This window comes from Natrix helvetica (genome assembly GCF_964273705.1).
Source record: "Natrix helvetica genome assembly, chromosome: 2".
In the NCBI taxonomy this organism is placed as follows: Eukaryota; Metazoa; Chordata; class Lepidosauria; order Squamata; family Natricidae; genus Natrix; species Natrix helvetica.
Genome location: NC_138552.1, coordinates 198,285,998 through 198,309,035, shown reverse-complemented (window position 1 = coordinate 198,309,035; position 23,038 = coordinate 198,285,998). Strand labels below are relative to the sequence as shown.

The 23,038-nt window shown below is 38.6% G+C and overlaps 1 protein-coding gene across 2 annotated transcripts in view; it reads left to right on the top strand.

The window, feature by feature from the left end:
* The window catches only part of STX7 (syntaxin 7), a 36,570-nt gene that overhangs the window by 11,386 nt on the left and 2,146 nt on the right, over window positions 1-23,038 (top strand). For both annotated transcript variants that reach the window (XM_081942281.1, XM_081942282.1), the window contains exons 3-9: window positions 8,166-8,235; window positions 8,839-8,929; window positions 13,381-13,518; window positions 15,587-15,639; window positions 16,935-17,025; window positions 18,079-18,151; window positions 20,774-20,856. In XM_081942281.1, the coding sequence (XP_081798407.1) occupies window positions 8,166-8,235; window positions 8,839-8,929; window positions 13,381-13,518; window positions 15,587-15,639; window positions 16,935-17,025; window positions 18,079-18,151; window positions 20,774-20,856 (599 nt within the window). The remainder of the gene's footprint in view (window positions 1-8,165; window positions 8,236-8,838; window positions 8,930-13,380; window positions 13,519-15,586; window positions 15,640-16,934; window positions 17,026-18,078; window positions 18,152-20,773; window positions 20,857-23,038) is intronic.

The following is a 23,038-nucleotide window of genomic DNA, read 5'->3' as shown; positions in this document are numbered from 1 at the left end:
ATGGAGAAGAAGTAAGACCACTAATGGTAGCATGTGGCAATTAGAAGAGGTCAGGAGAAAAGAAAATGCTCTCCATTTTGGTTTGTCTAGATCAGGAGTCTCCAACCTTGGCAATTTTACGACTTGTGGACTTCAACTTCCAGAATGAGCTGGCTGAGGAACTGGGAGTTGAAATCCACAAGTCGTAAAGCTGCCAAGGTTGGAGACCCCTGGTCTAGACCAAGCACTATCTAAAATTGTCCAAACAATTGAACCACGAAGTACATTTTGTTTTGTACCAATCTCTCTGTTATTATTTTCACCCAACTCCAGTGGATGCTAGCATATAACAATATATCTAATTCACAAAATGTGGATTCTCTTCCAGTGTGGAAATATTCAACCAGATTTGATAACTAGTTTTTATGAGGTTCTGGTAATTTTTAAGATATGTGTTTTTCAGCATCTCGGGCTCCACATTATTATGTAGCTTTGTGATTAAATATAGTAAGGACGTAAAGTCCCAGGAGGGAAGGGTTACATTCCAGAAGAGTAAGAGGCAACTCAATCCAGATGTCATGTGTGAGAAAAAAAGGGTACAGATAGTCCCTTCCAACAGTTCAGAGAGTATATTGCAGTTCCAAATAGTGGAATCCTCAGTCTGTCACAACTTTGTCTATAGGAGTGAAAACCATAAAGAACTCAGCTTGGGAGAATCACCATGTGTCATTCTTGATTTTGGGCTTGACAATTTAATGCTGATATACTTCTGTCTGAAAAATTACAATTCAATATTTGGATAACAAAGATCCCTTTTTGTAAGCTCATAAATCTCTGTACCAAGACTAATAGTTGTAGCATTTTTTATTTAAGACATATCTCCTTTTTAAAAGGGGACGTGGTGGCTAAGATGCTGAGTTTATCAATCAGAAAAGTCGACAGTTTGGCGGTTCGAATCCCTAGCACCGAGTAACAGAGTCAGCTCCCGTTTCTTGTCCCAGCTTCTGCCAACCTAGCAATTCGAAAACATGTAAAAATGGAAGTAGAAATAATAGGGACCACCTTTGGTGGGAAGGTAATAGCATTCCGTGCGCATTTGGTGTTTAGCCATGCCGGCCACATGACCACAGAGACATCTTCGGACAGCGCTGGCTCTTTGGTCTTGAAATGGAAATGAGCACCACCCCTTAGAGTCAGGAACGACTATCACATATGTATGAGGGGAACCTTTACCTTTTTAAAAAACGGGAGTTCTTACATTACCAGTACAATACCATTCAAATGGGGGAGAGATACAACTTGGAAAACCCCAAAACTTTCAGAAACATAAAGAAGTCTGGCCCGCTTAATCCGCAACAGGAGTAGGCAAACTGTCAGAGTCCTTTGATATTACAGTTTTTGAAATCTCATGCTAAATGACTGCTTTGTTTTATTAAAGGCATTGCTTTCCTTCACACCATCCTTTTGAATAGACACAATTTCTAATGAAACAATGTCCCTATTTAAAAATCTATACAAACCTGGTGGGTTTTTTTAAATCATCCATCTTAACCCCCCCCCCCCCACACACACACACTCCTTGCTACTTGACTATCCTTCTTTTCCTATTAAAGTTTGGCATTCAACCATGTTGCTATCCTAGATTTTCAAAGCTGTGAATAATTTTAATGAATGCTTCACTAATTCATTAATTCCATTTTAAAATTATTGCAGGCTTATTATGCATATGAATAACAAGCTGAACAATGACGCTTTCAAGAATAGTAGAGAGACCAAGGATGGACTGATCTGGATGGCATATTGAACAAAAACAATTGTTTTTTTTATTATGAGATTAAGAATAGCTTGCTCCCAGGATTATACACCTTCTCCCATGTGGCGACAGAGATATTGGAAAGCCTTCACTACATGATAAAATTTGTCACAGCTCACCATGTCATTTGAAGCCAGATAAATGATAGTTTGCTTAGGTGGTGGATATAAGTAAACTTCAACAATTTATGAATCTGGTTTGTGATCACTTATTGTAATCAACCAGTTTAAAATGCAGTTGACATGATAATTTGTGGTTAGTCCAAAACAGAATTGAACCTTTTCACTTTCCTTCTGACAAGGTTTCAGGAGAATATGATGAAGTTTATGAGATTGTAAATCTTTTCAGAATTAATTTTGAAGGTGCTACAGAGAATTCTACAAACATGAATGTCTCCCCCCAGTAGAAGTGGAGCTTTGAATTCAGGCTAGGAAGAGGACTTGCTAAATCTACACAATATATACACAATGAAGCGTTTTTTTAGAACATCTCTTTGTGAAGTATGCCAACCTTTCAAAAGGAAAAGCATGTGTGATGTGTGAATAATTTATTGTCTAACTTTTTAATCCATTCTAAAATGATCATGTCAAAGTAAAAAGATTTCTGAACACATCAATATACTGTGAGGGCCTTGAAGAGTTGTCACATCTCCAGTGCTGCTTGTTCCAGAGATTGGAGCAAAAGCAGAACAACTTCTATTGTTCATTTTCATAATTAAACACAGACATCCTATCCAACTCTAGCTGGACAGATCCCATTTCAGTTCCATGTGCATTGAGAGAGAGAGCATTATGCACAGTATGTTTATGGAGATGCTCAGTCAGATCATGGTTGTCCCAAAGGTGCTTTTTCAAGAGGCAACTGGACTTTCTGATTTTTCCTGTTTTGCTTCTCAGCTTCTGACTGGAGCTTAAGAAGCTTCTTGGATGAGAAGCAAAACACCTTCAAAGAAAGAACAGAAAGTCCAGTTGCTTCTTTAAAAAGCACCTTTGGGATGATTATGCACAGTACTTTATTCTTTACTATGGTTGCAAATGACTTGCACTTAAGACATCCATCAAGCCTTGACAAGTCCCATTTGGACACGTTTCTCATGCCTCCCAGTGCTGGTACTTTCACATCAAACTGCTGTGGCCTGATTCAGTTTATGTGAGTACTATCTCTTGTTTTGGGAGCCATTATCTTTTTCTTCTTTGAACTCTTAATTCTCCATTTTCAATTTCAGCTGAAATCCTCCTGAGCAATTCTTTCTGCCTCTATATCTTGCTTTGAAACTGGCATCTTTTATATGTGTGCATTCATATAAACAAATAATGTAAAGCTACAAGAAAAGATTATTGTTCCATGGCTTTATATGTAATGGTTAATATTACATGCTAGAGACAGTAGCAGTTTTAATACAGTTTTATACAACTATTCCAGGGGTGGTATGCAGCAGGTTCTGACCAGTTCTGGAGAATCAGTAGCAGAAATTTTGAGTAGTTCAGAGAACTGGTAGACACCACCTCTAACTGGCCTTGCCCCCATCTATTCTCTGCCTCCCAAATCCCAGTCTGATTTGGGAGGGAATGGGGATTTTGCAGTGACCTTTTCCTAGAGTGGGGAGGGAAGATTTTACATTATCCTTCCCCTGCCATGCCCAAGCTGCGCCCACAGAACCAGCAGTAAAAATTTTTGAATCCCATCACTGAAATAATTTTTGACTTACCACCACAATTGAGCCCAACATTTCTGTTGCTAAGTTGAGACAGTTGTTAAATGAGTTTTGCCTCATTTCATGAACCTTCTTGCCACATTTGTTAAGTGAATCACTGACATTGATAAGTTAGTAACACGGTAGTTAAGTGATTCTCCTGTGCCAGTGGAGACAGCATCCATGTGTGGGTTATTCTCATGTGCCATCCAATAGAATTGAGTCTGCAGATTTTAAGCCCCGCCTCTTCCTGCTCCCATACCCAGCTTTTGTGACTCAGCTGCCTATTGAACTAGACGTGCTAACGATCTCGCCTAGGAAAATTAGACACTGCAGCCGTCATAAGTGCATGTCAGTTGCCAAGGGTTTGAATTTGGATCACATGACCACAGGGATGCTGCAAAGGACATAGTGTGAAACATGATCATGAATCACTTTTTTCGGTGCCATTGTAACTTTAAACAGTTACTAAATGAACTGTTGTAAGCTAAGGATTACCTGTATGTGTTTAAAAGTATTTGTTAAGCTTCATTTGCTCTACCTTCTCCTTTGCCTTCAACCACATTTTATTTAAATCAGAGTTGCCCCATTGGTTTTCATACATGGACATGTAAATATTTACCAATATGACTCATTCTTATTTCACATGCAAATAACATCCAAACTGCATGGGAGATTTGTTGTTTGTGTGGTGAAATTGTGGACAGAAGACAAGATACACAAAGATCCTTTCCACTGAAAAAGCAATTTAGTTCTGACATTTTGAAATTCAGCTCCCACTGGCCAATCATGTAGAAGCTCTAGTTCAAAATATCTGTAACACACCAGTTTGCTCTAGAATCGATTTCCATTTATTTATTTCGGTTTGTAAGGCAACCCATCTCGTAGTCATGACCCTGGGTTGCCTTTTTAAATTGTTGTGAGCTACCCAAACAGCATAACAACAAATATTGGAAATCAGGATAAAACTATAAACAACTATCAAAATCTAAGATGAACACAACTACTTCACAGGCTCCGCCATATATTCCATTACTGTGAGAGAGTTTGCAGTGAGGAGCAATCTTTGATGGTAATAATAAATGAAAGGGAGGAAATTGTTACATGACAGTCGCTTTGAGAAATGATAGGGCCTGTAGTAATTTACTCATGTGGGACCAGCCACCATCACTTATGATTAGAAAGAGTGGAAGTTGCAACATCCAGGAGTTAAGACATCTGGAAGGCAACAGAGTGTTCCTCCCTGATTGTGGAACATAGAATGACATTGGGTTAACATAAATCTGGCACATATTGATCAACTGGATCTCCTTAATTAAAAATATAATAGAACAATGTTTGAACCTAGCCACTAACAGTTCTCGCCCTCCACCCACTATTCAGCATTTGAATTCTTTCCTTTTTCAACTTCAGAACTCCAAAATTGGAAAAGTTCTTCAGTAGGAATGACAGGAGGGTAAACACAGGCAATTAGATTATGATGTTGACACAGTTTTGTATCTAACCTTACTACTGTGATTTATTAACTTCTGAATCATTCTAGATTGAACAAGATTCAGTTCAAGGGTCATGGAACACTCACCATGAAATTAACACTAGCAATTTATCTTAAAAAAATTACTTGTATCAACAACAGCACAAAACTATTGTTCATTTGTGTTTAAGATAGAGCAAGATGGATAGTATAATTAATTCCTCTTAATTGAATAGTCATTCTGTTCATATAATACTTAGATGCTATGAAGCTGGCAAGGGAGTTGTAATAGTTATTACATAATGCAAAGCCTCTGTATGTTATTTCTGGTAATAAAAACATAATTTTTATAATGTTCAGTTAATAAAATCTGCTCTTAAACTACATATATGCTTCATGGCTATCAAAGGAAAGAAGAAATCAGTAAAATTAAGGAGGCAAACCAGACAGGAAACATGACCAGATGAGCTATTTTTGTAAAGCTATATTAACAGAATCATGCAAATGTGAAAGTGCAACTTTCCTGCCATCTTTACAGCCTGAGAAACTAGGGAGGGTCCTTCTTGAGCCTTTTGCTCTGCCCATTGTTCAACTCCGGGCTATGTTCTCTCTTATCTGACCATTCTCTTGGCAGCATCTTTTTAACCCATAAATTCATGGTCTTGCCCACATACCATTATAGAATGCTGCTTTGCATAGGTATATTCCTTTCAGCTGCCGGTGGTAATCTGATGTACTAAAATATTCTTATTTTAGAAAATAAAGATGAAAATATTGGTTTGGTTCACATATCTTGATGAATCATAATGCATTGACTGAGGATGTAGTAAACATTAATTCCTATGGTTTATAGCTTAGTATTATAGCTTATAGCAGTGATGGCAACCCTTTTTCGCCTCGGGTGCCAAAAACATGTGCGCTATCGGGCGTGCTCACATGCCCACCCCCATAATTTAATGTCCCCCATTCTGTGCCCACTGCATGCGTGCATGATCCCCCCTGCCCCGCACATGTGTACACGGCTTTCTTGGAGCCTGGGGACGGTGAAAACGGCTTCCCCTGCCCCCCCGAAGGCCCTCCAGAACCTCATTGTTGCAGACTCATTCTCTAGCCATTAGCCGTGCTAACTTGATATCGGGGTTCAAGACATTTGGAGTACATCAAGCTGCCCACCCTGTTCTAATCCAGCATAGTTCTTTGATTTTTTTTTAACCAATTAAAACATCTCATTGGAGAATGCCTAATCCTGGGAAAGATTGAGGGCAAAAGAAGAAGGGGATGACAGAGAATGAAGTGGCTGGATGGAGTCACCGAAGCAGTAGGCATGAGCTTAAATGGACTCCAGAGGATGGTAGAGGACAGGAAGGCCTGGAGGAATGTTGTCCATGGGGTTGCAATGGGTCGGACACGACTTTGCAACCAACAACAACAAAAACATAATTGGCTTACTGAGTTTTCTCCATTTTAGCGGCCCATTCAATATCTCAAATGTTAACGTTACACAGTAGAAGTCAGGGAGGAGTGGACAGAGGTGTAAGGATATAGTTTATAATTTATTTTTGTAAGAAGCTGGCTTTCAGTCCACCTTAACTAGATTTACTGTAACTAACGCTACATTTTCAATCAATCTACTGCACGAATAAATGATAACATCTCCTTCAAGTCAAGCTCTACTCCTGACATCCTTGTTTAGTTGGCAACATCTGGGAAGTAGTTTGCCATTGCCACCTGGATGTTCCAACTTCACCTACACTGCTGTTATCACCTGGAGATCTCCCATCCAAATGCTAATCAGGTTATAAGGCCGGTTAGATACTGGCACCTATTGGTTCACATCAACAGGGAGACTGCTAAACTAACAAATAGAATGTTTCCTTGTAACTTAGCTTGATCTTTATTTATATTTTAATTGCTCTGAATTCATTTACTAGAACTTTATATTTCTTGGGCGACTTTTGACATGGAATTAATCTCTAAGGCTGAACAAAAATGGCCAGCAGGTGGCAATCACTCATAAAACGTGCTAGTGGTCTGTGTACCAAACAAATTTAATAATAAATAATTTAAAGTTAAAAAATACTGTAAAACTGAAAATACTTTAAATTCACATTTAAATATGAACTACTAAAATCCTGCTAAATTTGATTTCAATCATAGCACAAAATATGTTTAATATAGTTTCATAAACCTACGATACTTTGAACAATATTCCCCATCCCCACCCCTTTCAGATGACATATTCTATGGCCTGGATTGATGGTACGAATTCATACTAATTTTCCAGGATGTATGTTAGCCATGTTGAATTCTTGAGTACATTTATTCTGGTTCTCACTGCCTTCAGAGTACCTGTCTAGTGTTCAAATTTAACACAACTGGTGAGCATCAGTTTGGGGAGGACTACGCCAATTTCAGGACTGGAATAAGTGAAATCTAAATTGAAAAGTAAAAAAAATGATTACTTGACAATTGATAGATGTGTCCTTTCAACTTAACTACCTCTTTATATGTGTGATTACAAAATACAAATCTTTTCATTTTTGATTTCATGTACCAATTGATGTATGTGGATTAATTCTAATGAGCATATCCCATAATTTGTGTACATTTGGATGAAGTTTTTTATTTTTTAAGATAGGATTCCTAATCACAACAGTAGGTCATCTCCACATACAATCCTTCTTTCCTGTTGTTAAATTATAAGTAATATCTTTACATTTTAGGGGGTTAAGAACTAGATTCAGACTCTTTTCTTTGCCAATATTTGTGACATCTGCAGTGTATTCATTATTCGGGAAATAATACAGACAGGAATCATCTGTACCTTGTTATGGATTTGGGCCCTTCTGGTTGACTTGTTTTGATGTACATTACTTGTTCTCTTAACATAAGATTGAAGATATGAAGTTATCGATATCAAGTAAGAATGTTCTTAAGCATTTGGTATTTGTGTAGCATCAATTCTACTTAAAGCGCGAAAATATTTTTAAAATGTGATTTGAAAGAGTTCAGCTTTCACTGGTTCAGTTGTACCGTGATCTATTTTATGTAGTGTGCACGTGTATCACAATAGTTACATTGAATTGGATTTTCCCCAACCCTATTAACTGGTGTGTATTTCTTAATTTTCAATTGGGTTTGCATGTCATTGTGGTGGAACTGTATCACTTACAAAATCTCTCCCTCTTTCCCCCACCCCCAAACAGCTGCAGAAATACAAAGAGTACTGAATCAACTTGGAACCCCACAAGAAACACATGAATTGCAGCAACAGCTGTAAGTGCTTCATGAGATGACCTTTCATTGGGTTGCATTGTAGATAACTTCTCAATAAGTGCTGGGGTCTTATCAAAGTGTTCAGCATCTTGAAAACATCTGAGAACAAATGAGAGAGAGGGAGCAAACATTTATCTGTTTATTGACACGTTAATACATCAAGTATATTGTTGGCATTGGCAGACAGCCAGACGGAAACAAAAAAGCCCACTATTGAGCTAATAAGAGCCATCAAATTGATTCTGAAAGTTTGAACTACACATTTGCTACCTTCGACATTTATTATTGAATGTTGCCGTCAAACTGCAACAAACTTAAAATAAAGATTTTGTGGGCCCCTCTACGTCGAAATACTAAATTTCTTTTGTGGAGTTTATGTCACCAATTTTGGTCAATAACTATTCTTTTTATGAAGTGAAATCTGCTCCAGCACTATTCAATTCTTTGTTCTTCATTTGCATTGAACTAAAGCCAGGAATTATTTTGGACACATTCAGTAATAAACATCTATTTCCCAAAGGTTTATCTTAAAGACAGTTGATAGTGATACAGTAATGTTTTAGTAAAATAACCCAGCAAGTCACCTGTAACTTTCTATTCCAGGCAACAAAAGCAGCAATATACAAACCAACTTGCCAAAGAGACAGACAAATACATAAAAGAATTTGGATGTCTACCTTCAATAAGTGAGCAGGTAATAGGAATGTAGTGCTTGTATAAATATTTTGTTTTTTATAAAGTTGTTCTTCTTTAAGTCTGTGGTATATGCCTGGAAGCATTGATTCCTGAGGCAAACCCAGCAAAACATATTAAAAGAAGTTGGTATTTGTCACAATTAAGAAGCTATTTCTGAACTGTTTGGACTGTTTCCCTTAAGGTTTTCATGAAAATGAAGCTTTGTTTTGTTTGTTTATAATAGCCATGTATAGAATAGAATAGAATAGAATAGAATAGAATAGAATAGAATAGAATAGAATTCTTTATTGGCCAAGTGTGTTTGGACATACAAGGAATTTGTCTTTGGTGCAGATGTTCTCAGTGTACATAAAAGACAAGATACATTCATCATGAATCATAAGGTACAACACTTAATGATAGTCATAGGGTACAAATAAGCAATCAAATCATACTAGGAAACAATCAATATAAATCGTAAGGATACAAGCAACAAAGTTTCTAGTCATACAGTCATAAGTGGGAGGAGATGGGTGATAGGAACGATGTGAAGATTAATAGTAATTACTAATCCATCTCCTCCCACTTATGACTGTATGACTATAACTTCGTTGCTTGTATCCTTACGATCCTTACAATGTTATCCTACTAAGATCTGATATCAGGTTTGGCATGTCTCCTCCCGAAACTTTATTGTGATATTGTAAGTGAAGTTCTTGTTTGAGCATGTAAATGAATTGCTGGTGTGAGTGTCTCTGGTTTGATATTCTTTCTTAACTTCAAGAATAACCACAAGAAAACACATCCCCTAAGAGCTTTAACTGCAGTTCATTATCTGAATACACACTTAAGTTCCCTGTAGCATAGAATCTTTTCAAAGCAGCAATAATTTACTTAGCAGACACTCTTGTGTAAGTAGTTTCCTTTTCTCTTGGTATGGGTTGAATCCATTGCTTTCTTCTCCGTATTCTCTTCCACCTCATTCTGCCCTTCCTAAATTGATTGCAGTAATTACCAAAAATAAATGTGAGATTGGACTTAACCCCTTGAAATGTGGATGTATTATTCTGAGATCAAAACAGGTGGCTGAAATGTTTTGCACATCCCTCCTGATAACTATTCTCTTGGGGGATGTTTATGTAAAAGACACATAGCATAACATTTGATTTCATTTTGTTTGGCCTGTAAATAGCCTCCTGTGCTTTTAAGAAAGGAGAAGTTAGGTTATTCAAACGCTTTCATTTAAGTCCGTCCAGCACACACGTGTGAGAAACAGATGTTCAGCTTATCAGTGAATTGTGTTTAATTAATTAATTGGTTAGTTAAATTTATATGGCCACCCAACTGGCACATAGTTGATTCCCAGCAGTTTACAGCATATAAAAATCCAGAACATAAAAACCTATAATAACAACAGCACTTAGACTTATATACCATGTCATAGTGCTTTAGAGCCCTCTCTAAATGGTTTTACAGAATCAGCATATTGCCACCAACATTCTGGATCCTCATTTTGCTGATCCCAGAAGGATTGGAAGGCCGAGTTAACCTTGAGCCAGTCAGGATCAAACTCCTGGCAGTGAACAGAGTCATTCTGCAATTCTGCATTCTAATCATTGCGCCACCACAACTCCCTATAGCCTTCACCCCCATGGCAGCAACAATACAATTAAATAATTGTTTGCTCCTTCTCCGTTCATGGTCCCAGGCCCTCTGACAAAACCATATTTTTGGATGTTTCAGAAAAGCAACAGGGTGGGATGTTGATGTTCCACAAAGAAGAGGCTACCACTGAAAAGGTCCTTTTACATGGTCCCAGCAAATGTACTTTCAAAATCAATGGGACCCTGACTTCTTTTATATCTCTTTCATTCCTATTTACCTATCTACCAGATGTAGTATGTAAGGTAGAAGGACTGGAACCAAAGAAACCCAGGTTGAATTATCTACTTGTGAGTCCTCTTCTTGATGACTTTAGTTAGTTCTCTGCCCAAGTTACCCCCAGATGCAGCAATTAGAAGCAATCTCCATGTGCATCATCTTGAACTTTTAAAGCATGGGTATCAAACTCGTGGTGCCACATTGCCGTCACGTGATGTATCATGAGGGTTTTTCCCCCCTTCGGGGAGCTGGGGTGGGCATGGCCTGCATGTGACGCATCTGATCCGCAGGTTATTAGTTTGACACCCCTGTTCTAAAGAAAAGGCAGGATATACATGTGATTAATAAATATTCTAAGTAGTTTGGTATAGGAGCTACCAGAATATGGATACCTTTGGGTAAGTCACAATTACCCAAAATAGATGTCTGTTTGAACTGGTTTGGCAGCCCTTAATAGCTGTCCCCATGTCCATTTAAATGTCTAAACTTTATACTTATACTAAATAATTATACTATACTTATTAATATCCAAAGATACTATAATAATGGTTGACTTTGTCATAAATAATCATCATTTAAAAACTCCATAATCCCTTGTGGGGTGGAGTCTGGACAACTGAATGGAGCTAGCAGAGTGTTTTAATGGCCAGATGCCCTTCCTGTCGCCAGTGCAGAGTTTGTCAACTTGCAAAGCATCCCTGGCCTGCTCTCGAGTTGCCACAGGAAAGGGGGGAATTGAAACCGATGAAATGGCACAGCAGCAAAAGACAGATGCACATTCCAGACGTACCTCTCTCAAGGCTATATCCCAGGTTAGCCACAGCAGCCAGAGGGGTGATCTCTACAACCCACTAAAGTTCTCTGTTGGAGAATGTGATTTATGACACACCCTGGGGGGAGCAGGGAAACAAGGTCATAATTGGGCCGTAAATTATGTGAGGTCAGGGTTCCAACGGATGCCCTAATTAAATCATGAGGCTCAAGCCAAGCTTCAAAAGAAAGCTTATTTATTAGGAGCAACATGTCAGCAGGTACCCAAGTGAAGCCAGCTCTGACCCCACGTAATTTGCAGCCTGGAAGTCTGGAATGTGTATCTGTCTTTAGCTGCCATGCCATTTCATCGGTTTCCCACCCCCCCTTTACTATGGCAACTCGAGAGCAGGCCAGGGATGCTTTGTGCGTTGCCAGAGTTATATTAAGCAGATATATTCTCAGTGTGCCCAGAGAGAGAAATATCTTCCTCTACCTAGGATTGAACTCACAGCCTCCTGATTGTGAGGCAAGAGCTCCATCTCCAGGCCACCACACAACTCTACCTTGTCATAAATAATGATGGTGAAGAAATTATTTTACTTGCATTTTAATGTTCATCTCCATTTCTCTATATTCCCTGAAATATAGTTATATCTAGATATCACCATTATTCCACATTTTGCAATGCAGTCTTGAAAAAGAATGGAAGAAAATGTATATGTGGGGAATGTACATAAAAGTGAACACCCTTTTTTTGAAATTAAAAAGAATTTCAAATAGGTAGAAAATATTAATGATTTGGGTTTTGTGCTGCTTGGTTGCTTTTGTTTTCATTTTTAGAATATTTGTAATTGTTATTTTAGTTCAATCTTGTTAACTACCCGAAGTCACTCATTGAAATTGGATAGATGGATGATTAGATAGATAGATAGATAGATAGATAGATAGATAGATAGATAGATAGATAGATAGATAGATGATAGATAGATAGGAGTCAGAAGAAGCTGAATTGAAATCTATATATATATATATATATATATATATATATATATATATATATATATATATATATATATATATATATATATATATATATATATATATATATATATATATATATATATATATATATATATATATATATATATATATATATATATATATATATATATATATATATATATATATATATATATATATATATATATGTATACGTGTATATATATATTGTATTCGGGTCTTTTCCCGTGTAAGATTGAGATTGTCTTGGCAATGTTTCGGCGAGATCTCACTCGCCATCCTCAGCCTGGTGTTTTTGGATTAAAGCGTAGCCAGAGCTGCCATCTGTATATAAATCTTGGGGGGGGGGCGGGGTGTTTGGAATGCTGGCATTGTTTCAGTAAGTAGATTGATTGGATGTGTGGCTGTATCATGATTGGTAGATTGGTGCTGATTGGTGCTGGCTGTGGGTCCGTTGTTTTGTGTTGTAACGGCCTGGGTGGTGTGTGGGGCTCGTTTGTTTACCAGGGCTGGTTTCCAGATGTCTGGTAGGCGGGAGATATCGTCACGTTTATTCATATTGTGGAGAAATTTGATTTCCGTTGGAATGAGACATGGAATTCTATAGGACAATTCTTTGCTGGCTCCACACATTACGTTATGGTGTAATATAATGGTATCGTATAATGTGTGAACCCAGTCTATATGTGGGCGCCTATCAAATTTTAACAGAAGAACATGTATAAAATTCAAATTCTCCACACTTCAGCAGATTAGTTAAAGAACTGGTTTGCGATGAAATTGTTTTAATGCATTTTGTTTGCCTTCTTTGTTCAGCGACAGAGAAGAATTCAAAAGGATCGACTAGTAAATGAGTTCACCACAGTGCTTACAAATTTCCAGCGGGTACAAAGACAAGCTGCTGAGAAGGAGAGAGAATTTGTAGCAAGAGTTCGAGCCAGTTCTAGGGTATCAGTAAGTATAATTCATTAATCCACACTTTCACTAATTCTGGAAGATATCGAAAGAAATGGAATAGATGATACCATTTCTTTTCTCATTACAGTGTATGTTTTAGAGTGCATGAAGTACAGTATTAATATCATTTCTGTGCAATCCATTACTAAAGTCCATTTAGAAAATGCAATAACAGTTTGTCATATGCCAGATCTTCTATAATTGCAATAAATTATAGATTAGATAAATAGTTTGAGACAAGAGACAATAACGAGAGATTTTCTTATGTCCAGGAATCATGCCAGCCCAAGTCAGATCTGAATACAGTGGCATGGTGTGTGTGTAGGATTTACAGACACCTGAATAGAAGAGTTAACACTGTGTAATGTGCAGCAGTATGATATTATACTTGCCTAAGTAAATATTTACACTAAGATTCTCTGCATATTTTTTTTGTTCGATCATATCTGATTCTTAGACGCTACCCAGACAAGTCTCTACAAGTTTCCTTGTCAAGGTTTTTCAGAAAAGTTTTTCCAGTGCTGTCTTCCTGGCCTTAAGAGAAAGTAACTGATCTAAAGTCACCTAACTGTCTTTGTGCTTCAGGCAGGACTAGAACTCATAATCTCTTTGTTTCTAGCTCGATGCCTTAACAAGTACACCAAATCATGTCTCTAATCATTGCTTTCTGCTATTTTTTTAATGGGGTTGAAGTCTGCATTGAGCAGTGAATCCTAAGCTGTTACTGTGTTTCCCCTAAAATAAGACCCATCCTGAAAAAAGCTCTTATCGTGTTTTTGAACGCATGCACTCAAATTAAGCCCTAATCCTGCCCACCTCGAATCAATCCTGAGCTCTGTTATCGGCTGCAGAGGGATTCCTGGAAGGCATTTGTAGCCGATAAAAGAGCTCTGGATGAATATGAATGGAAAACGGAAACCAGGGGGCAACACATGGGTCAATCCAGAGCCCGTTTCTCAGCTGCAGAGGGCTTTCTGGGTGGCAAAATGGAGGGCAGGGGCGACGCGTGTAAGCAGCAGCAAGTGGCCACAAAAGAAGTGGGCAGGCAGAGGGCTCCTGTTGTGTGGGGTTGTTGGTGCCGCCGCCATGAACTGAGTCAATAATTAGGCTGCCTCCCCTGAAAAGAAGCCCTAGCCGTTTTTTGGGGGTAAAAGAAAATAAGACCCGGTCTTATTTTTGGGGAAATACAGTATTACTGAACTTGGAAATGTATTAACTTGATCCTTATAGGTGAATTTAAAACTGTTAGAATATTTTAATCTCTTCATCCCATACAACCTCCTGCACCCTCCTCTCTCCCCTAAAAAGCCTTTATGGAAGATTGGGATATGGGATAAAACTGCTGCTGTGGACAGAACAGAAAATCTAAAATTGGATTACTCTTGCACTGATCTCATAATATTTAGAGGAATGTCCCAACCATCTCTGAAGGGCGTTCAGGATCACAATAATCAGAAAAGGCAATTTAGTCTTTAATCTGCAAAAGTTCCTCTTTTATATTACTATTGTAAGCAGTTGCATCTAACCTTATCCCAGTTGTTTTTCCGTGTGCATTATAAGATCTGTCTGATATACAGATACCCACTCTTGTTTTCTGAAAATAGGAAAATAAAATATTCCCAATCCATGGGAATGGCTAATCTCCAACGTCCATGATGTCCCATTTCTGTTTTGCCTTCATTCTCTGTCTTTCAGTTTTCATTATCACAATGCACACACGTTCATGCCTATTTTTAATCAGAAAGATGTTAGGTGCATTTTTTTTTTTCATCTTTAAAATTTTCTGTATTAAGCCATAGTCTAAATCACTTTTATGCTTGGATTTAGGCATCACACAGTGTTGAATGCTTGCGGTACACAAATCTTCTAATATCAGATTCTGGAATTACATTTCGTAGACCCCCTTGATATCTTCTTGTTATATCAGAGTTTAATTTAGAACTAGTTCAGTCCTCCTGATATGTTCTTTTATCTGGTTAAGTGTTGAACTCTTGCTGGTGAGTATTGAAGTACATTTGACTCCCCTTCTAAAGTTACACCTTGTTATTTTTATATTGCTTGACAGGGTGGTGCCCCAGAAGAAAGTTACAAAGAAGGAACCCTTGTATCTTGGGATAGGTAAGAAAAGCGATAGAGTATAAAATCATTCCACTTAAAATAAATTAAAGTATGAAAAAAATCACTGTGTTTAATTTTATTGCAATAGCAATAGCACTTAGACTTACGTAAGTACCACTTCATAGCGCTTTACAGAACTCTTTAAGAATCTTGGTCCTCATTTTACTGGCCTCTGAAGGATGGAAAGCTGAGTCAACCTTGAGCCGGTGAGGATCGAACTCCTGGCAGTGGAAGGCAGGATTTAGTCTGCAATACTGCATTCTAACCACTGCCCCACCATGGCTTCTTATTAGAGATATAAATCCTTGCATCTCTAATAAGCAACAATAATACAACACTACTGTGTTACAAAGTACACTGTGGTTTTAACATGTTGTTCTGTTTTTTTCAGAATTATACTAATGACTTTTTCCTCTCATTGTTAATATGCATTGTTCGAAAGTCCCTGTTTGAATGGTCTATCTCCCGTCATTATTGTCTGCAATTTGAAGAGAAGTTGGAGGATTGATAGGAGTGACAGATGAACTGTAAGAGGGCATTGCCTTCTTTCCATGAATCCTCTAGTATACAAACAGAACATCTAGGAGAATCATGGATAGTATACTATCATGATATGTAATAATAGTCATGATTTCATTCAGTCATTGCTGCACACTCATCACAAGTTATGACTGTGGTGCTGTATTATAGTCATAACTCAAGGACGACCGTGTTTCCCTGAAAATAAGACCTCCCTGGATTATAAACTCAATCGGGCTTTTGAGCGCATGCGCTAAAATAAGCCCTCCCCGAAAATGCTGCAACACAGCAGCAGCCATGAGGTGACCACACTCGCCGCCTCCTGCACCTAAAAAATAATAAGATCTCCCCAAAAATAAGGCCAAGCGCTTATTTCAGAGGTCAAAAGAAAATAAGACCCTGTCTCATTTTTGGGGAAACACTGTACCTGTAACCTAGTCGTCTCATGACATAAAAGTTAATTTAATGGTGGTGTTTGCTTCCATTGAAGGATCTATAGGATTGCAATTTACCAAAATGCATCTCAAAATTTCTTAAGAGGAATCCTTTAAGAAGTATTTGTAGTTGAAATAAAAAAAGACAAAAAAAAATTCTTAATAAGTAGGAATATTGAGAGGATTGCTTACACCCATTATTTACTTTGAGGTTACAGATCTCCTGAATTATCTCTTTTAATGCAGTCAGTATATGTTTTTTCCACATATAACAGCCTAATAGTGCATAATGTACTATGTATGTGTAGTGCATAATGTGCTCTGTGTATGTTTAACCCAAAGCCAACCTCAGACCCAAGTACTAGATGAAGAAATCACAGAAGATGACCTTCGGCTCATTGAAGAAAGAGAATCGGCCATCAGGCAGCTGGAGGTAAGCACTGACTGGTGAGATCAAGAACAAGATGTTATTTATTATATTATGTCCATGAACTAAAACAGCTCAAGATAGAACTTGCTGCTCTTTAAATTATTAGTTCCCATAATTAATAAGTATGCCATTACTCAGGACATCACATAGCATTCCCTTCTTTACAAGAGTTTAAAGTTTGCTTTCTTCCTGGATATCAAAGTGCCATTAGAATGGTCTTTCATAATCTTGAAGATCTGCTAGGATGTCAATTCCTATTGGAAGTTAGAGCCTGGTTCCTAAGACAAATGGATTTCTCCAGTTTTGGGGCAAATACTGCTATAGAATCAACTAAGTGTAATCCACACATTTAGCAGAAAACTTGCTAAGACAAAAGTACACCCATTTGTAAAATCCGAAGTCTTTGAATTTCATGAAGGTTGTGGAACCAGAGGTACTAAGATACTTCTGTCCTGGTTATTATTGTATGATATAAACATGAAGTGAATAATTGCCCCAGAATTCTTCGTACGTTTTCTGTTCTTACTCAGGATGCCTGTGATTTTTAAATGATTTTATTGGAAGAATTAATTAAGCCTAAAATTATATTTTTAAAAAGGTAGGAAATAAACATAATCATGCTGATGCTTACATTCAGAATTTGAAACACATTCATTCTACTTTGTACTTTGCGATTTTTTTAATTGTATTTTTTAAAATTAAATAATATCCACACACAAATGTACAAAGGTTGCTTATGCCTGTGATATTGATACAGGTCACACAGACACACACACATTTCACTATTATCAATGTATAATCTCTCTTAATGAGCAACCCCTTCATAATATTTATCCTACCCTTCAAATTTACATTCTCCAGTGGTGGTTTTTCTACTTTTCTCAAACATACCATATTATAATTTGAAAATTGCTTCCAAACTAGCTGTCTCATCAAAACATCTCCGTCCTACATCTGTTTCCTTCCTTCTCTCTACTCTAAATTGCTTGCGGTTTATTCCTGTGATTGCATTGTTCGGTGTCGAACATTGTTTCAATACGGTTTCTTTCTTCGTAGTCAGACATTCTTGACATAAATGAAATATTTAAAGATTTGGGGATGATGATTCATGAACAAGGAGATGTGATAGGTAAGCAAAGGTCAACCTTTTGAGATATTGCTTTTTTGCCACATTTGGGTATACTAGTTATATTGTATTAACTTTTACAAGTATAAATGCTGTAGCAGTTGAGGAAAATCTAGAATTAATTAGGAAAAAGACTTGCATTAAGAGAACTTTGGTACACTAGGATCTGAAGCGACATTGATTTAAAAAGCTTAGTTGCCTGATGGTCCTGGAACATGTTATATAGCTAGGATGAGAGTTTTAGCTCAAATTACATGGGTGGGACAATTGTTTATGGAATGCCATGTTCAATTTCAGTATAATAGCAGCTGTAGTGCCGGTACCTTCATATAACAGCAGGTGCTCCCTTTCTTTGGGAATAAAAATATTCAAGAGTTAGAATTTATTAAATTGTTCCCTAGAATTTTTCAGGTTTTCCTGAAGCTTTACTTCTTGTAGCTTTACCTTACAGAGAGTTCAGATCAGAGAGTTAAAATGATCAGGATGCATAGCAGAATTGTTAGAAGTATTCTAGTTTAATTAGAACATTAAAAAAAAATAACATGCACAAAATATATCCGCAAGGAGTTTTTTAAAGTCTCTTTTACTACCTGGTTTATACATAGTTCATTTTATAAAATAGTTGTGATTATAATACAGGAAGTGAGATCCATAGTAAAAAGAATTACAATGTGTATATGAAACTATGCTTCAAAACAAGAAAAACAACAATGGCCTCTATTAAAATGCCAGTCATTTATGGATTCTTTTTCTCCCTTCCACCCCCATAGTTTACGGGTTTCAGTGTAGCTTCTCCCCTTTTAAAGTATTTAGTCTGTTTTGCTGTCTTGATTCCTATTGTTTGGGAGAGAAAACACACATTTTCCTAGTATCAGGATACTGTTACTGGCATTTCCAGCAGCATCTGGCACAGGGACTCCTCAACTTATGACCACAATTGGAACTAAAATTCCTGTTGCTGAGTAAGGCAGTTGTTAAGTGAATGGTGCCTTACGTTACAATCTTTTTGCCATGGTTGTTAAGTGAATCACTGCAGTTGTTAAATGAATCATGTCATTAAACAAACCCAGCTTGACTTGACTTATCAGTAGCCAACTGGGAAGGTGATCACATGACCGCAGGATTTTGCAACCATCGTACATACATGCTCGTTACCCAGTTCCCAAATTTTGATCATGGAACTGCGGGAACATTACAATGGCTATAAATGCAAGGACTGGTTATAAGTCACTTTGTTCAGTGTTGTTGTAACTTCAAATCTCACTAAACAAATGGTTGTAAGTCGAGGACTACCTGTATTGGAAGAGATATGGCAGCTCAGTGGCTTAATGATGCTGGAGTTAGTTTCTGCTCCAGTGGTTCGAGTTTTAGCATTGCGTGTCGAGTGAGTTCCCATCACTCACCTCAGCTTCTGTCCACCTAAATGTTTAAAAACATGTTCTAGGTGAATAGATAAAATAGGTACTACTTTGGTAGAGGAAGACGAGCTGGTGCTCCATGCAGGCAGTCAGATTCCTATCTGAACCTTCCTGATTGCGGCACCCCATATTGCAAGGGAACTCCGAGAGGGAAGAGGCCTTGGATGACACTACAGGAAGAGCCACTTGTTTTTCTTCTGGTACAAAACCAGCTCGCCCTCTTGTAGTGCACTAGGCGTACTTTCTCGCCTGGACTACTGCAATGCTCTCTACATGGGGCTGCCCTTGAAGAGCACCCGGAGGCTTCAGCTGGTCCAGAATGCGGCCGCGCGGGTTGTCATGGGGGTACCTAGGTGCTCCCATGTCACACCCCTTTTAGACGGCCTGCACTGGCTGCCGGTTGTTTTCCGGGTGCGATTCAAGGTATTAATTATGACCTTTAAAGCGCTCCATGGCTTAGGCCCAGTGTACCTGCGAGACCACCTACTGCCACCAGTAGCCTCCCACCGTCCAGTACGATCCCACAGAGTTGGCCTCCTCAGGGTGCCGTCGGCCAAGCAGTGTCGGCTGGTGACCCCCAGGGGGAGAGCCTTCTCTGTGAGAGCGCCTTCCCTCTGGAATGAGCTGCCCCCGGAGCTCCACATAATCCCTGACCTCCGGTCCTTCCGACGCGCCCTAAAAAGTTGGCTTTTCCAGCAAGCCGGCCTGGCCTGTTAATGTTAATGTTAATTTTAACTTATTTTAAATGTATTGTTTCTTTTTAAAAAAAATCGGTTTGGTCTTTTTGGAAATGGATTTAATCTTTTTTTTAACTTTTGTGATGTGTGTTTTTAATGTTGTACGCCGCCCTGAGTCCTTGTAGAAGGGTGGCATATAAATCCAAATGAACCTAAACCTAAACCTAAACTATGGGAAGTGTGCGAGCATTTCTTACAACAGAGCCGGTACATTGGCAGCCATACTATGCAATTGCACTCCAGTTTCCTGCCTAATGTAACAATTCCATATGCTAATAATAATAACAATACCTGTATTGGAACATGTACCACTGTCCTTGCTTTTAATTTAATATCTTTTCAAATAATTGTTCTTGGGATTTATGTCTACAAAATGGATCTAAAAATATAAAGTCTCAGAGCAAGATGTTTCTGCATGCATGTCAATTGTAGAAGACAAATTGTAATGCTTTTTTTCTCCTTTCTCAAAGATAGCATAGAAGCTAATGTCGAAACAGCTGAAGTCCACGTTCAGCAAGCAAACCAGCAGTTGTCGAGAGCATCCGACTACCAGGTAAAGATTACCATAAGCAAAAGTACCATAGATAATCCTCATTTAGTAACTGCAATTGGTTCTGATGACTTACCGATTAAGTGAAATGGTTGCTAAGTGAACATGTGACACAGAGAGGAAGAGAGAGAGAGAAATGCTACCAAATCACTGCTTGCTGCTCTTTCATTTAGATCAGGGGTGTCCAAACTTGGGAACTTTAAGACTTGTGGACTTCAACTCTCAGAATTCTGGGAGTTGAAGTCCACAAGTCTTAAAGTTCCCAAGTTTGGACACCCCTGATTTAGATAAAGTTCTGTGGGATCTTTGTTACTGTCTGACCTTGGTATTTTTCTTGCAGACTTTTCATTATCAAACTAGGTAACATAATCAGTGAAACATCTGCATTATAATAACCCAGTTTAATGAGCACTAAGGACTTCTTGGTTCAATCCTGAGCTACAAATATTCTCTTCTACAGATAAGGTTCCCTAGTATAATAATCTGGTACCTACCATATTCCTTCACCTCTTTTTGCCCTCTGTCAAGGCAGAGAGATTGCTTAAACAAGCTATTTCTTTCACAGCTGTTTTTCTTGGCAGGACAGTGCAACATTCAAAAGTGCTAACTGCAAGTTAACAAGCTCAGCGTTGTGATCTTAGTTGATTAGAAGCCTCCAGCTAGGTGCAACCTGTCTGAAACTGACCAGACTTTAATCAGTTTCACACCGAAGACTTTTCTTCTTGTAAATGCAGGCATTGGTTAGAAAATGAACTTTTTATTACCATGCTAAATGTGGACTGCCTGTATTTTAGACATTTTTCATGTATTAAGAACTTAAACTTTACATTTCAGATTAGGCATACCTTTGCGCTTCTCCTGGCTTTCCAAGGCAATGCTTCCTTGCCTTGGAGGCCAACGCTTTGATGCAAGCCAAGCATCTGTGTAGTCTGAATTTTGCCACTGCAGATCAATTGCCTCTTCTTCCTCTATCAACCCCACACTTGATACTTGCACTGCAACTGCACAATGCCAACTTTGATATAAAATTCCAGTGGAAAATAAATGGGATTATTTATCATCCAGATTCTGGAAAAAATATATATTTGACCCGACACAAAAATTAGAGGATTTTGATACCACCTGCCAATGCTGGAAAACTCTGAATAGGGTTCTCAACTTTGCATGGCATCTGTCAAGGCTGACTGTTTAAATAGGACAAAGTATCTTTCCCTGAATGTGACTGGTGCTCCTTGTCAGACACTGGATCATGTAGTGACTAGCTGCCATTTTAGAGCTTATGCAGAAGGAAAAGCAGGTTTTCTCCAACTAACAGTGTGCTTAATTGGCAAAATGGCCTACATTAAGGGTGTCAAATTCAAGCCCAGGTGTTGGATCTGGCCCATGGGATGCTTAGATCTGAGTTGCGGAGTTGCCCTGGAAACAGCGAAGGACCGGCCCGCAGTGCCACTGCCAGTGAAAATGGGCTCCTGAACTGCGTTTTCAACTGCGACAGCCTCCTGCAATCCTCTGCCAGCTAAAACGGAGTTCGTGAGGGTCCTCCTGAACTCCGTTTTTGCTGGCAGAGGGTTGCAGGAGGCCGTCACAGCCGAAAACGGAGTTCGGGAACCTGTTTTTGCTGGCAGAGTGTTCGGACCACCACAGGGCCCCCCGACACAAGTGATGTCAGGCTGGCCATGCCCACCCTGGCTCTCCAAGGTCAAACACAACCCTGATGCGGCCTTCAATGAAACCGAGTTTGGCACCCCTGACCTAGCTATTAATGTATAGAAGACTTGTTCCATTCTCATGAACCAACGTATTTCAAAGTGTAACCTATAACTTACCTTATTTATCGGCGTATAACACGCACTTTCCCCCCCGAAAAATAGGGGGCAAATGATGTATGCGTGTTATACGCCGATATACGCCAGGCGATATACGCCAGGCACACAGAAAAGGATCGCGGAGCGCTTCGCCCCAAAAGCAGCTGCTTTTCTGTGCGCCTGGCGTTTAAAACATCCGGCTATCTATCTAAACGCCAGGCACACAGAAAAGGATCGCGGAGCGCTTCGCCCCAACAGCAGCCGTTTAGATAGATAGCCGGATGTTTTAAACGCCAGGCGCACAGAAAAGCAGCTGCTGTTGGGGCGAAGCGCTCCGCGATCCTTTTCTGTGCGCCTGACGTTTAGATAGATAGCCGGAT